The sequence below is a fragment of the Neoarius graeffei genome, chromosome 25, assembly GCF_027579695.1.
Source record: "Neoarius graeffei isolate fNeoGra1 chromosome 25, fNeoGra1.pri, whole genome shotgun sequence".
NCBI classification, from domain to species: domain Eukaryota; kingdom Metazoa; phylum Chordata; class Actinopteri; order Siluriformes; family Ariidae; genus Neoarius; species Neoarius graeffei.
Window position 1 is genome coordinate 24154453 of NC_083593.1, and position 13954 is coordinate 24168406.

At 41.6% G+C, this 13954-nt stretch overlaps 1 protein-coding gene across 2 annotated transcripts in view; it reads right to left on the reverse strand.

Annotated features, from left to right (window-relative positions):
* Positions 1 to 1768: 1768 nt before the first annotated feature.
* Positions 1769 to 13954, reverse strand: part of LOC132873483 (cytochrome c oxidase assembly factor 4 homolog, mitochondrial) — a 30005-nt gene continuing 17819 nt past the window's right edge. For both annotated transcript variants that reach the window (XM_060909107.1, XM_060909108.1), the window contains exon 2: positions 1769 to 3082. In XM_060909107.1, coding sequence (XP_060765090.1) covers positions 2816 to 3070 — 255 coding nt within the window. In that variant the 5' untranslated portion in view covers positions 3071 to 3082 and the 3' untranslated portion in view covers positions 1769 to 2815. The remainder of the gene's footprint in view (positions 3083 to 13954) is intronic.

The window sequence follows — 13954 nt, forward strand, 5'->3', positions numbered from 1 at the left end:
TTTGTCATACTGCACAGATGACATCCCTCAGCACCTGATACAAGTCCATCCACTACATCGGTCACAGTCTATAGCCTTGCTGGAAGAACAGACAGCTTTCTGACACTGGATACAGCAGGCACATTGATGCTATCAGACTGTCTATGCTCACCTTCCTTTGGTAAGTCACAGGTCTAGTCCTGCCACTGGGATGATGCAGCACAGGTGACAGCGTACTCTGTAGAATATCATGTCCAAAAGGTAAGCTCTTGGATCCCTGTAGCACCACAAAGTTGGACAAGTAATTCCCTCTGTGTTCCGTGTCACAGTGAAACAGCACAGAAGACATGATAAAATAGAACACAGACTAAAATTTCAGCTTGTCCTGACACCATCTTGAAACCAGAAGTTCCTTTGCTAATGGTCCAAAACACTAAATTTATGACTTTATGTAAATTCACTGATCAACACTAAAACAAGCCTAGTACTAGCCAAGCTTACTATTATTGTGAAAACCCCCTCCTCTGCTCCTCACGTGCTGCTCCATTCCACTCCACCGAGCTCACACCTCTCTTTCCATCCTCCTCACTGTACATTGGGCAAAATAAACTTGGTTCCTCTTACAAGCAAGTTTGTAACCATTCCATTTGGTGTGCACTTTATTATTATTGCCCTAACAGGAGAACTGGGCATTTTCAGGCAAGTAGCCTTTTTTTTTTGTGATAAACATTCCCTTACTTATGAAGGTCAACACACTTCACTCTCATTTGGTTTGTGTTCTCTTATCTTTCCCATGTTGATGGATGACTATGGGAATTTGACCTCTGTCTCACCTCATATTTGTGCCCCAGTTAATTAGGATGTTATGGATGACAGCTGGAAAGTTCCTACACACTCCAATCAACTCAAAATTGTACAATTTAAACAGGAGTACATCGTTGCATTGTGTTCACTATAATTTCCCGTGGTGCCAATAATAGTGGCACATATGTTTTTGCTGAAAATAATTATTCCTTCATGAGGGATTTGTTTTTCCCTGAATAAATTAATTTCAATTAAAAGGTTGGATTTTTTTCATTTTTTCACTGTGGCAGCACAGTGGTGTAGTGGTTCGCGCTGTCGCCTCACAGCAAGACGGTCTGGGTTCGAGCCCCGTGGCCGGCGAGGGCCTTTCTGTGCGGAGTTTGCATGTTCTCCACGTGTCCGCGTGGGTTTCCTCTGGGTGCTCCGGTTTCCCCCACGGTCCAAAGACATGCGGGTTAGGTTAACTGGTGACTCTAAATTGACCATAGGTGTGAATGTGAGTGTGAATGGTTGTCTGTGTCTATGTGTCAGCCCTGTGATGACCTGGCGACTTGTCCAGGGTGTACCCTGCCTTTTGCCCGTAGTCAGCTGGGATAGGCTCCAGCTTGCCTGCGACCCTGTAGAACAGGATAAAGCGGCTAGAGATAATGAGATGAGATTTTTTCACTGTGAAATGAAGCTACTTCACCAAATGGTGGATTTTTGCTAACCTTTACAAAGGGTGTTGAGCAAAAACCATTTAAATAAACAAACGCCACAACACGGGCTGAGAAAATGCACAGAGTGCAAGAGTGAACATATCAAGCATATGTTGGAGATAATGAATACAAAAGTCTATGTAGGTTCATTCCCATTGGTTCCTAATTTTTCAGACACCCTGTAGAACCCTACCATAGAAAATATGCCTTTCAGAAAATATTCCAAGTAAAACCCTTAAAGAACCCCACTCCCAAAACAAACAAACAAACAAACAAACAAAAAAAACTTTGAGGAATCCATTTACTGAACAATATACTTGATTGATTTGTACTGCTCTTGTTAGACATGCCATTGATCTCCTCACAAGTGAAGATATTGGAAAACATGTTACTCAGGTCCGGGATGTATTTCGGATGAAAAATATGAGTTTTTCAACATGAGAAGATAAACTACATATCTTTAAGCTGAAGTGTAATTTTCTTTTTATTATACAGACACATTCACAAACAAACTATGCAAGTTAATCAAAACAATTAATTGATATTGGAAAATAAACATTTATGAATTTGACACTATGTAATCAGGACAAATTGATAATAGTTGAGCATATTTTTCTTCTTTGTCTGAAAAACCTTTAACATTATCATTAGAAATCAAGTGACCCGAGAGTGCAATTTTTTTGGACTACCCCTTTGCTGATACAGTACAAATTCTTGGTATTCAAAACAGTCAAGGTCACATCAGCAACAAATGTCTGAAATAGTTTTCCTTCAATAGCGTCCTTGTTTGAAATATATTTTCAGGTAATTAAGGCATGCACATTTGTAAAAAGTAAAATTAAACTTGTGGCTGATGGAGACATGTTAAACCGAAGGTTAAAATCCAATCACCTCCTTCACCGTAATGACACAGAGATTTCGCTAATCTTTGTAAAGTATTCCAAATCATGTTTTGTGGGTAACTAAAAGGGCATTAAATCACAAAAGGTTATGCCTCAAACAAGAGATCATCAAGGAGTGACTGAATATGAATAGTAAAAGCAAATCCCAGTGTTTCTCAATATGAATAAAGTATTTGAGTTCGACAGTACAGTTATATACGACACAAAATTTCTGTATTCTGTACGCAATGTCATGTGGGTTAATTTTCAGCTTGGTGTTAAATGTTTATCAAGTTGATAAGGACTAAAATTCAAAGAGGACAATCCTTATGAAACAACACAATCAGTTTTAGGATATTCACAGATTGTGCTTGTGTAATTATATCCATGATAAAGGTAACCTGAAGTCACAAAATGATATCTTCTTTAACACGTGGTTTTATCAGGAATTTTTCAAATGTTCTCTGTGGATGAGCTTTTGCGTTTTACCAGCTGCTCCATTTGAGCTTTCTGGTATGGCATCATGCACTCTTTGAAGTCCTGAACCTGTGTCTTGCATTTCCTCCAGTCTTCATTCTCCATTATGCACTTCTGAATTGCATAATGGAGTGCAGAGCAGCCTGTCTTGGAGATCAGCCGATCTACCAGGTCATTTTCTTCCTCGGGTTTGCTCTGGTCATGGGTCAAGGATGAAGAATGAGATGCCATTCTGCTTTAAATCTGGGTTGGAAATAGAAAAGCAATATGTTGACATAATGGAGGTCCAAAAATATTTGTTTTAAAACTGATATGGCTAGTGGTGGCATTTAAAGCATTTGAGGTTTTTTTTTTTTTGCACTAATAAGCCAAAATGCTCTAGCTTTCAATTGTGCAGTAATGGTGCACAAATTTTTAATTCCTATGTACCTCATCTCCCAGCACAATCTGCTATTTCAAATCAGCTAGACAGAACACACTCCTAAAAGATGATTCTGGGATTTGTTTTTAATCTGGGCCTTATTTTCCCATTTTTTTGTGCGGGCAAATATTTATTAGGGACAAAAATGATTAAAATCTGTCCAGTATTGAGTTAGAACGCTATAACTGGCAATTACAAAACAGCTACACAATTTAATTCTATGGGGGAAATTATCCGTGTCAAAGTAAACCAATTGTTTGCACTGCTGATAGGCTCAATGTTATTATGAGTGTCTGACAACATAGAAAGGATCCCTGCAGAGATACACACCTGTGTCTGTTTACCTCAAAAACTAAGGAAGGTCAAACAGGTGACACACCAGGCAATTAAAATTCTACTATAAGCATGTCACGTACAAGCATACTATAAGCATGTACAAGTAGAAATGTTAAAATGCTATCTTCACAGTGAAAATACGAAACACACCATACTTTTCAATAGCGACATAAAAAGGTCCCACATAAAAATCAAAAATACCCATCAGTGATATTTTTCCTTGAGGTCATACCAAGAAACATCACATGTATAATTGTGTTTGCCATAGAAATTTCACAGAGCCCTGAACAGGCCAAGATTTTTTTTAAGTGCATATGAAGTGTGTGTGTGTGTGTGTGTGTGTGGGGGGGGGGGGGGGGGGGGTTCCCCCATTTTTACAGGGTTCCTACATATTTTCAATTCCAAAATTCCATATTAAAGGATATGGGACATGAAACATAAATGCACGCTATATCAGTTTCTTTCCATTAAAAATATGAATTAATTGCATCAACAAATACAAAATCATCTATTAAATTCAGCAAAATCGTTATATTCGTGATTATAATGGCATTTCTGCTCGACTTCCGATATGCATTTTCTACAACCGGAAGAGCCGCGGTCACGTGATCATACGTCACAAAAACTTTCGGGCACAGCACAAGCGGGTAGATGAATGGAGAAGTGGATGACAAGAAAATTGTTTTTATAGTCTTTAAAGTACATTGGACATTATACATTGGACATCATGGTGTATTGTGCTGCTTATGGTTGCAATAATTCCAATGAGAAATGCCCTGGAGTAAGTTTTTTTGCATTCCCCAAGGACCTGAAGCTGAGGAAAGTGTGGGCTCACTACTGCCGTAGAAAAAACTTTGCACCTACTGTTTCCCACAAACTGTGTTCGGACCATTTCACAGAGGATTCTTTCAACTTGCTTCCTGAGTTGTTCGCGCCAAGTCCTTTTTTCCCGCGAGTGCCGGCGTTAATTACTAATCCTTTTTTAACTTTTTCTCTACAAATAAATTTCCAGTATCCTCTTCATTTTTATTGTACTGTCGCTTTCATTTTTGTACTTTTCACTTTCGCTTTCCTTTTTCCAGTTTTTTTTCCCGTTTTTTTCCTCTTTCTTTTTTCGGAAGAACGCCGAGACCGGAAGCTTTCTTTTTCTCTCCTCCTGTGTAAAGACCACAAGTGGAGGCCATCCACATCTGATCTGCTTTAATATCAACAGATCTTTATTTAAGGTACGTGAATCTTTTCATCATGGCACACCTTCAGCCTGTTCAGTGTGCTGAATGCAGGATGTTTAGTCATTCTTCCTCCGTCACTAGTGATAGCTTTATTAACTTTACTTGTGACAAGTGCAGATTAGTTAGCTCTCTGACGGAGAAGATTACAGTGCTAGAAGCGCGTGTCCAGGCTTTAGAGCAGGTTAGTGAGCATGAGAACAGTGTAGTTTCTGTTAGGGAAAGTCTGGACGCCCTAGGTGGAGTTAGCAATCCCCCAACTCTAGCATTAGAGCCCTTACAGCGGGGCGAATGGGTGATGGCTCGGCGGCATAAGCGTAGAGCCAAAGCTACCGCTGAGGTTCGCCCACGGGAGCACCACTCCTCTCCGCGTCACGTGTCGAACAGGTTTGCTCTCCTTAGTGATGCACCCACTGAGAAACCTGAAAGAGCTCTGGTTATAGGGGACTCTATCATACGGCACGTGAAATTAGCTCAGCCTTTAGGGGCACCAGCCGCTTTAGTCAGGTGTATACCGGGAGCCAGGGCGCCGGACATAGCAGGTAATCTTAGGGTCCTAGGCAAGCACAGGTTCTCAAAGATAGTTATCCATGCAGGAGCTAATGATATACGCCTTCGTCAGTCTGAGGTTACTAAGAGTAACTTTGTAGAGGTGTTTAAATTAGCGAAGGTGATGTCCGATGCTGTAGTATGCTCTGGCCCCATCCCAATGCAGCGTGGCGATGTAGCTTACAGCAGGTTATGGTCGCTGAACTGCTGGCTGTCCAGGTGGTGCTCTGAAAACAGTGTGGGCTTTATAGATAATTGTGCTAATTTTGAGGGCATTGCTGGCCTGTTAGGGCGGGACGGTATCCATCCCACTCGGGAAGGTGTTGCTCTCATTTCCTGCAGCATAGGTCATAGTCTCAGAACAGGCCTAGTTAATTTCTGACAATCCAGAGCCAAGGCCAGGGAGCAGACGAACAGGCTAAACCGACTGTCTGCTAGCTGCACACAGTCGTCACTCAGGGCCCACTACATCGAGACGGTGTCTGTTCCCCGAGCTCAACAAAAAGGTAGAAATTTTCAGAGAGTTTGTTCCAGTAACCTAATCAATATAAAATTAGATTATACTGACTGTACAGCTGCTGCCAGCACCTTTGATCTAAAGGTGGGGCTATTAAATATTAGATCTCTTACATCTAAAGCGCTAATGGTTAATGAACTCATTACTGATCAGGAGTTTAATGTACTGTGTTTAACAGAAACATGGATTAAGCCAAATGAATATATAGCATTAAATGAAGCGAGTCCTCCTGGATACAGTTATATACACCAGCCTCGTCTAACTGGCAGAGGAGGAGGCGTCGCGGTTATTTATAACGATTATCTAGGTGTAACACAAAAACCTGGTTATAAATTTAATACATTTGAAGTTCTTCATACTCATATAATGTATGTAGCCTCAAAAAATAAGTCTACCCAGTTAATTCCATTGCTTATTATTTACAGGCCCCCGGGGCCATATTCTGAGTTTCTTTCTGAATTTGCAGATTTTATCTCAGATCTGGTTATTTCCTTAGACAAAGCTTTAGTTGTCGGAGATTTTAATATTCACTTCGATAACCCAGAAGACCCTTTAAAAACAGCGTGTGTGTCCATTTTAGATTCAGTCGGGATTAAGCAGAATGTCACAGGACCGACCCATAATGGTGGTCACACCCTTGATCTAATACTAACATTCAGATTAAACATAAACAATATAGTCATACTTCCACAGTCTGAAGTTCTCAGATCATTGTCTCATCTCTTTCAAAATATGTCTGAGTAATAATATATGCACCTCACCACGCTACTGTATTAAACGTACTTTCACGTCAACTACTGCACAGAGCTTTATAAATGATCTCCCAGAGCTGTCAACTTTGATTGGGTCACTGTCAGCCCCTGCAGAACTTGATCAGGCAACTGAATGCTTAGAGTCAACATTCCGCCATACTTTAGATAATGTAGCTCCTCTAAAAAGGAAAATGGTCAGAGACAAAAAATTAGCACCCTGGTATAATGATGACACTCGCACATTAAAACAGACCACTCGAAAATTGGAACGTAAATGGCGTCAAACAAAATTGGTAGTGTTCAAATTAGCTTGGAAGGAGAGCTTCCTGAAGTATAGAAAAGCTCTTAGTGCTGCGAGATCAACATATCTCTCCTCCCTAATAGAACATAACAAATATAATCCTAGATTCCTATTTAATACTGTAGCAAAATTAACCAGGAATAAGTCCACTATAGACACATGCACACCTGCAGTATGTAGTAGCAACGACTTCATGAATTTTTTTAATGGCAAAATTGAGAATATCCAACAAAAAATTCAAACTACTAATTTAAGGTTAGACAATGAAAGTGACCTTGTAGTTAACAATATAACTGTATCAGATCATCAGTTAGAATGTTTTACTCCTCTAAAAGAAACTGAATTACTTTCATTAATCTCTACATCAAAAGCCTCAACTTGCGTACTAGATCCCTTACCAACACATCTATTCAAACAGATAATGCCTGGAGTAATTGAACCGCTTCTAAAAATAATAAATTCTTCTCTTATGATTGTCTATGTACCCAAATCCTTTAAACTAGCAGTTATCAAACCCCTGATTAAAAAAACCTTACCTTGATCCCTGTCAGCTGTCCAATTATCGGCCAATATCAAACCTCCCCTCTATCTCCAAGATCCTTGAAAAAGCTGTGGCACAGCAGTTATGCTCATATTTACATAGGAATAACATCCATGAAATGTATCAGTCAGGATTTAGACCTCATCATAGCACAGAGACAGCACTGGTTAAGGTGGTAAACGACCTACTGTTGGCGTCTGATCAGGGCTGTGTCTCGCTACTTGTGTTGCTTGACCTTAGTGCAGCATTTGATACCATTGATCATTCCATTCTTCTGGATAGACTAGAAAATGTTGTGGGAGTTAAGGGAATGGCCCTCTCCTGGCTCAGGTCTTATCTAACTGATCGTTATCAGTATGTTGATATAAATGGTGATATTTCTAGACGTACCGAGGTAAAGTTTGGTGTTCCACAAGGTTCTGTCTTGGGTCCACTGCTTTTTTCTCTATATATGTTACCTCTGGGCGATATTATTCGTAAACATTGTATTAGTTTCCACTGTTATGCTGATGACACACAGTTGTATATCTCTGCAAAACCTGATGAGAGACACCAGCTTTATAGAATTGAGGAATGTGTTAAGGACATTAGACACTGGATGCTTATTAACTTCCTTCTGCTTAACTCTGACAAGACTGAAGTACTTGTGCTAGGACCACATACAGCTAGAAGTAAGTTTTCTGATTACACAGTGACTCTGGATGGCCTTTCTGTTTCTTCACGTGCAGCAGTAAAAGACCTCGGAGTGATTATTGACCCCAGTCTTTCATTCGAAACTCACATTGATAACATCACCCGGATAGCTTTCTTTCATCTCAGAAATATTGCAAAGATAAGAAATTTAATGTCATTGCATGGTGCAGAAAAACTAGTCCATGCTTTCGTTACCTCCAGGTTGGATTATTGTAATGCCTTACTGTCTGGATGTTCCAATAAGTGCATAAACAAGCTCCAGTTAGTTCAAAATGCAGCAGCAAGAGTCCTTACTAGAACTAGAAAATATGACCACATCACGCCTGTCTTATCCACACTGCATTGGCTCCCAATCAAATTTCGTATTGATTATAAAATACTACTATTGACCTTTAAAGCACTAAATGGTCTCGCACCACAGTACCTGAGTGAACTTCTGCTCCTCTATGACCCGCCACGCCTACTTAGATCAAAAGGTGCAGGCTATCTGCTGGTACCTCGTATAGTGAAGGCTACATCAGGGGGCAGAGCCTTTTCTTACAAAGCCCCACTGTTATGGAACAGCCTTCCAAGTAATGTTCGGGAATCAGACACAGTCTCAGCATTTAAGTCTAGGCTGAAAACATATCTGTTTAGTCAAGCCTTTTGTTAATGGTGTTTATGAGGTAAAGGAGTAGATCTGGAGGGTCCTCAGACATAGTGTTTTGGTAAACTGGGATGTATGGATGCTGTCAGTCCCCACTCGCTTGCTCACTCAAGTTTGTTGACGGTGTAGTGGCAGGCTGCTTTATGTCCCGGGGCTCACTCATGCCTGTGTTACCTTCTGGCTCTCTCCTTTTAGTTATGCTGTCATAGTTAGTTGCCGGAGTCCCTGCTTGTACTCGGTGCAATATGTATACTGCTCCTACTTATTCAGGTGACACTGGGCATACCTAACAACCTGTGTTTTTTTTTCCCTCCCCCCCCCCACCCCAAATCTGTCCCTCTGAGTTACATGGAGTCAACAGGAAATCTTTTGGTGGAGAGGGTGGAGACCTCGACTGGCTATTGTAGCCTGCAGGGAATCGGCCGTCAGACATTCTGTCACATGCCCCAGACCCGGTGAAATGTAACTGAATTGTCTTGGCCAGCCCTAAGGGTCCCATCTGCATCTCATCATTGCTGAGGAGTGTGCTCCCATCACCCAATCAAGCATCCAGCCAGAGCAGGTCATGATATTTTTTACCATATTAACATGCCATTGTTGTGTGTTATGCCTGATGTAAAGACTCTCGTCTCTGCGAGCCTACCACACAGATTTAATACTTGTCATTTTTAGGGCATACCTAACAACCTGTGTTTTCTTTCTCTCCCCCCCCAATCTGTCCCTCTGAGTTACATGTTGATCCTGGGATTGAGATGCTGGCCTCTTCTGCCCCTCGGACCTGCTTGATCCATCCTGGTGCCCTGTGTCTGGTCGGAGTTTTATCGCACCGCTCCTGTGAAGGACGGCCCCATGAGGACAGTTGAGGGTTATACCTGTTAAAACTGTTAATATTATAGTCAGGCTGTCTGTTGTTGCCCAAATGAGGATGGGTTCCCTTTTGAGTCTGGTTCCTCTCGAGGTTTCTTCCTCATGTCGTTTGAGGGAGTTTTTCCTTGCCACCGTCGCCACAGGCTTGCTCATTGGGGATAGATTAGGGATAAAATTAGCTCATGTTTTAAGTCGTTCAAATTCTGTAAAGCTGCTTTGCGACAATGTTTATTGTTAAAAGCGCTATACAAATAAACTTGATTTGATTTGAACTTTAATACTCAGGTACTGAACGAAATTAATTGCCAAGCCAAATTTACCTTCACTCGGAGTTGTACCATTATTTTTTAGACAGGGCGGACGGACCAGGGCATTCGCCCGCCTGGCCGTGCCCAACGAGGAGCGCTCTCGGCCGGCTTGGGAGGCAGACGGCAGCCCCTCCTGGAAGCATAGGTCGCGTTAACCGACAATTGTCCGTCATTGACGGATTTTTTTTTTAGCCATGACGGAAAAATCTGAAGGCTGTCGGTCATTTTGACAGATGTTTACCGTTACCATTACCAATAACAATAATAGCCTAATAATAACAATAAAAAAACATAATGAAACACACAATTGAAATGATTGTCAAGTTGTGGCAGTTTTCTTACATACAGTATACATAGTCTTCACTGCCGTCACTTTCAATCTGAGCCGACGTTGCGGCAGTCGATGTTCAGTGCATCATGTCTACATTGTAGCCACTGCGCAAGGCTGTTCCCCCTATTGCGCTCCTGACCGCGCTCTGACTTTACTAACCACTAGCACAGTGAGATGTATTAATGTTTGCCTTCTCTGCAGAAGACACGTCATTTTTGCTATTAAAAAAAAGAGATGCATTAGGTTGTTTGTGTCGTTTCCCTGCCTGTACGTCTTAATGCAATAGCGCTCATTTAGGCTAGTTGTTTTCTTGTTTTTAAAATGAAACAAATGTCGATTTATTGTATTCTTCCCCAGCAAGCTTAGGAAGCTTAGGAACATCACTGCTCGAATATCTGCTAAACTATCATTTTAATGAGAGCACGGGTAGACAAACTAACATTTAAACATAACTTTGTTTTGTTTTATTTAAGACCTTCCGTGTCAGGTTTCAGGCTCCGCGGGGTGCAGAAAGACCACATGCTGCAGGATTTCCTCCCTATGAAGAGAGTACTAGCAGGGTTGGAAAATCCAGCTTTCAGAGGCTCTTGCCGGCTTCTGATCACTTCCCTGGGAGAAATGTTTCCCGACTTCAGAACTTTGGCTGAAGTGGCGCTGGTTATTCCAGTCTCCAGTGTCGCAGCAGAGCGCGGGTTCAACCTTCAGAATAAAATTAAAACGTCAATGAGAAGTCGTCTGTCCGAGGCAAAGACGCAAAATTTAATGACAATTGCCTTGGCAGCAGTCTCCATTGACGACTTTGATTATGCACAAGCGAGCTCCCAATTTAAATCCATGCGGGCCAGAAGGAAGGTTTGAGCTCACGCAAACAGGTCAAATTAGATTGTCACTTAAATCGTTGTAGTGGACTGTTCATATTTTAACTGCAATTGTCTTGCTACGTTGTAAAATAACATTGTTCATATGCCCGTTAAGGCACAACAGCCGCAATGTTTTTAGCGGAGGGAAAATGGGTTCACAAGTGACCGAACGTCAGAATCTCTGTTCATCTTTTTGCATCATAAATAAATAAATAAATGATTAAATAATACAAGCTTGTTCTGTTAATTAATTTTTAAATGAAAATGAGTCCATGAAAACGCAAGTTATTAAATATATAGCATTTATAGCCTATATACATTGTCATTTAAAAGTTAAAATAAAATGACAGATAATAATGGACAATGACGGAATTTTTACAACCCTGTCCGTCAAAATGACGGACAATGAAAAAGTCTAACGCAACCACTGCCTGGAAGTGTGGTTTTACCATGGGCCTCATGCGGAAAAATGCCGAGGTGCATTCGCTAAGCGACTGAAAGTCGAGGTAAGGATTAGTATTATAATTTTGGGTGTATCAATTATTGATTATCATAATTCTGACTCGTTTCGCCATTTTGAATGTTTTCATCTCGGACTCTGGAAGCATTGTATCTCAATCAATCTCGAAAAATATCAGCCAAAAAAAAAAGCTTGCAACGGACTTTAGCTAGATCTATGATGAACTTTCAATGTATGATACAAAAATAATACTTCTTTCAACAGATCATTAGCCTTTGAGCAGAATTGTTTTTAACTTACCAGGAAGTGTTATCGAGCCGACCGCTTTCAGTTTCATGGGGACTGAATGAACCCTCACTCTCAGAATCATCTGACCCGTCAGAGTAAATACAAGATCCATGTTCATGTGAATTTCCAGCTAATTGGTTCGAATTGATAAGGTCTAACTTCACATCTCTGTGAAACATCGGGAATATCACTGTCGATGGTGTCCATTTCGGTAACCTGTTTACATTAGATTCCCAAGCGCTGGCTCCTTGGAAAGTTTTTGTTACGTCACGGGTCACGTGACCACCTAGCTCATTAACGAATCCTTGTTTTACGCTGATGTATAAAAAAACTTGAATAAATGTGATGATTTTCACATTTTTGACGCCCTGCAGTGATTTAGATGGCATTTCTTATGTCCTTTATACATAATTATGCTCAGAAAAAAATCCATGTCCCATATCCTTTAAGATACAGAAGGGCCAAGGACTGCCGTAGGAGAGGAGTTTCCCCCATTTTTACAGGGTTCCTACATATTTTCAATTCCAAAATTCCATACTAAGATACAGAAGGGCCAAGGACTGCCGTAGGGAGGCAACTGCCAGCAATCAGGGGTTTCATTATAATTAGAATAATACCAACCCACGTACAGGCAAGATGGGTCCTAGCGGAACTGGACTGCATGGCAACTTGGGCGAAGATGACCTTCAAATCCAAGAAAATCAAGTTATCTGAAAAGTTCAAACTACTTCAGGGGTGATAGCGTTCCGGCGCGCCGCGCCGGATTTCCGGCGCGCCGTGGCTGGGGAAAAAAAAAAAAAAAAATCTAGTTCGCCCATTGTCCTGTGTCATTCTGAGATGCGCAGATAGACAGTAAAGGGAATTCGGAATTCCCTTTACTGTCTATCTGCGCATCTCAGAATGACACAGGACAATGGGCGAACTAGATTTCGTTTTTTTCCCCCAGCCATGGTACGCCGGAAATCCGGCGCGGCGCCGGAACGCTATCACCCCTGCTACTTGTTCAAGAGGAAGGGATCCAAAGCAGAAAGGGAAACCCAATTAAGTGCCTCGGAAAATGGTATGACGATACTCTATCAGATAAGAACACCTCTAGCACAGAACAGCAAACTCATGAGTGGCTCAGGAGGGAAAAAAAAAAAAACCAACAGACCTGGCCTGTCCAGGAAACATAAGTGCTGGATATACTAGCATGGCCTGCTTCCAAGGCTTATGCGGCTACTGACGGTGTACAGAGTGCCTATAACATCTGTGGAAGGACTGGAATATCAACAAGCACCTTCGTAGATGGCTGGGAATACCTCAGAGTTTTACATCCATCAGACTCTATATAAAGATCTGGACAGCTTGAGTGTCCCTTGTCCTCTGTTGTGGAGGAGTACAACTTACCGAGACTCAATACCAACTCATCTATGAAGCACGAATAGGGACAAGGTCTGGGTGGAAGTGGGCCACCTAAACCGCAGTCAGTCAGGCAGAATGTCCCCTTAAAACTAGACACATCATAGGCAATCCTTGCACTGGAAGACAAGGCCGAGGAACATCACATTTCCAGCAGTGGTTCAAGTCCACGCCTAGGGAAAGGAGAACATAGATTTCAGACTTCATCCTGGATCAAGAGGAGAAAGGGATAAGAGCTAAAACCATGGAGCTTGGTACTCAAGGCACCAGGACAAGGTGGGAACTGCCTAAAAAGGACAATCCCATGGACTGAATTGTGGCGAATGGAGCCATTTCGCATTTCCTTTCTGCTCAGATCAGTGGAAGACACCCTCCCACCCCAGTAAATTTACACAGGTGGGGACTGAGGGAAGACCCCTTGTGTGGGCTGTGTGGGATGAGAGGAAACATGGCACACATTCCATCAAAGTGTAAAATGGTTCTGACCCAGGGCGATACAGGTGGCATCACAATAAAGTGCTGGCAATGCTTGCTGACCTCTTGGAACATGAAAGGAGAAAGAAACACCCTGCCAAAACAAAACCACTGCTGAGTATCATCAACTTTGTAAAGGAG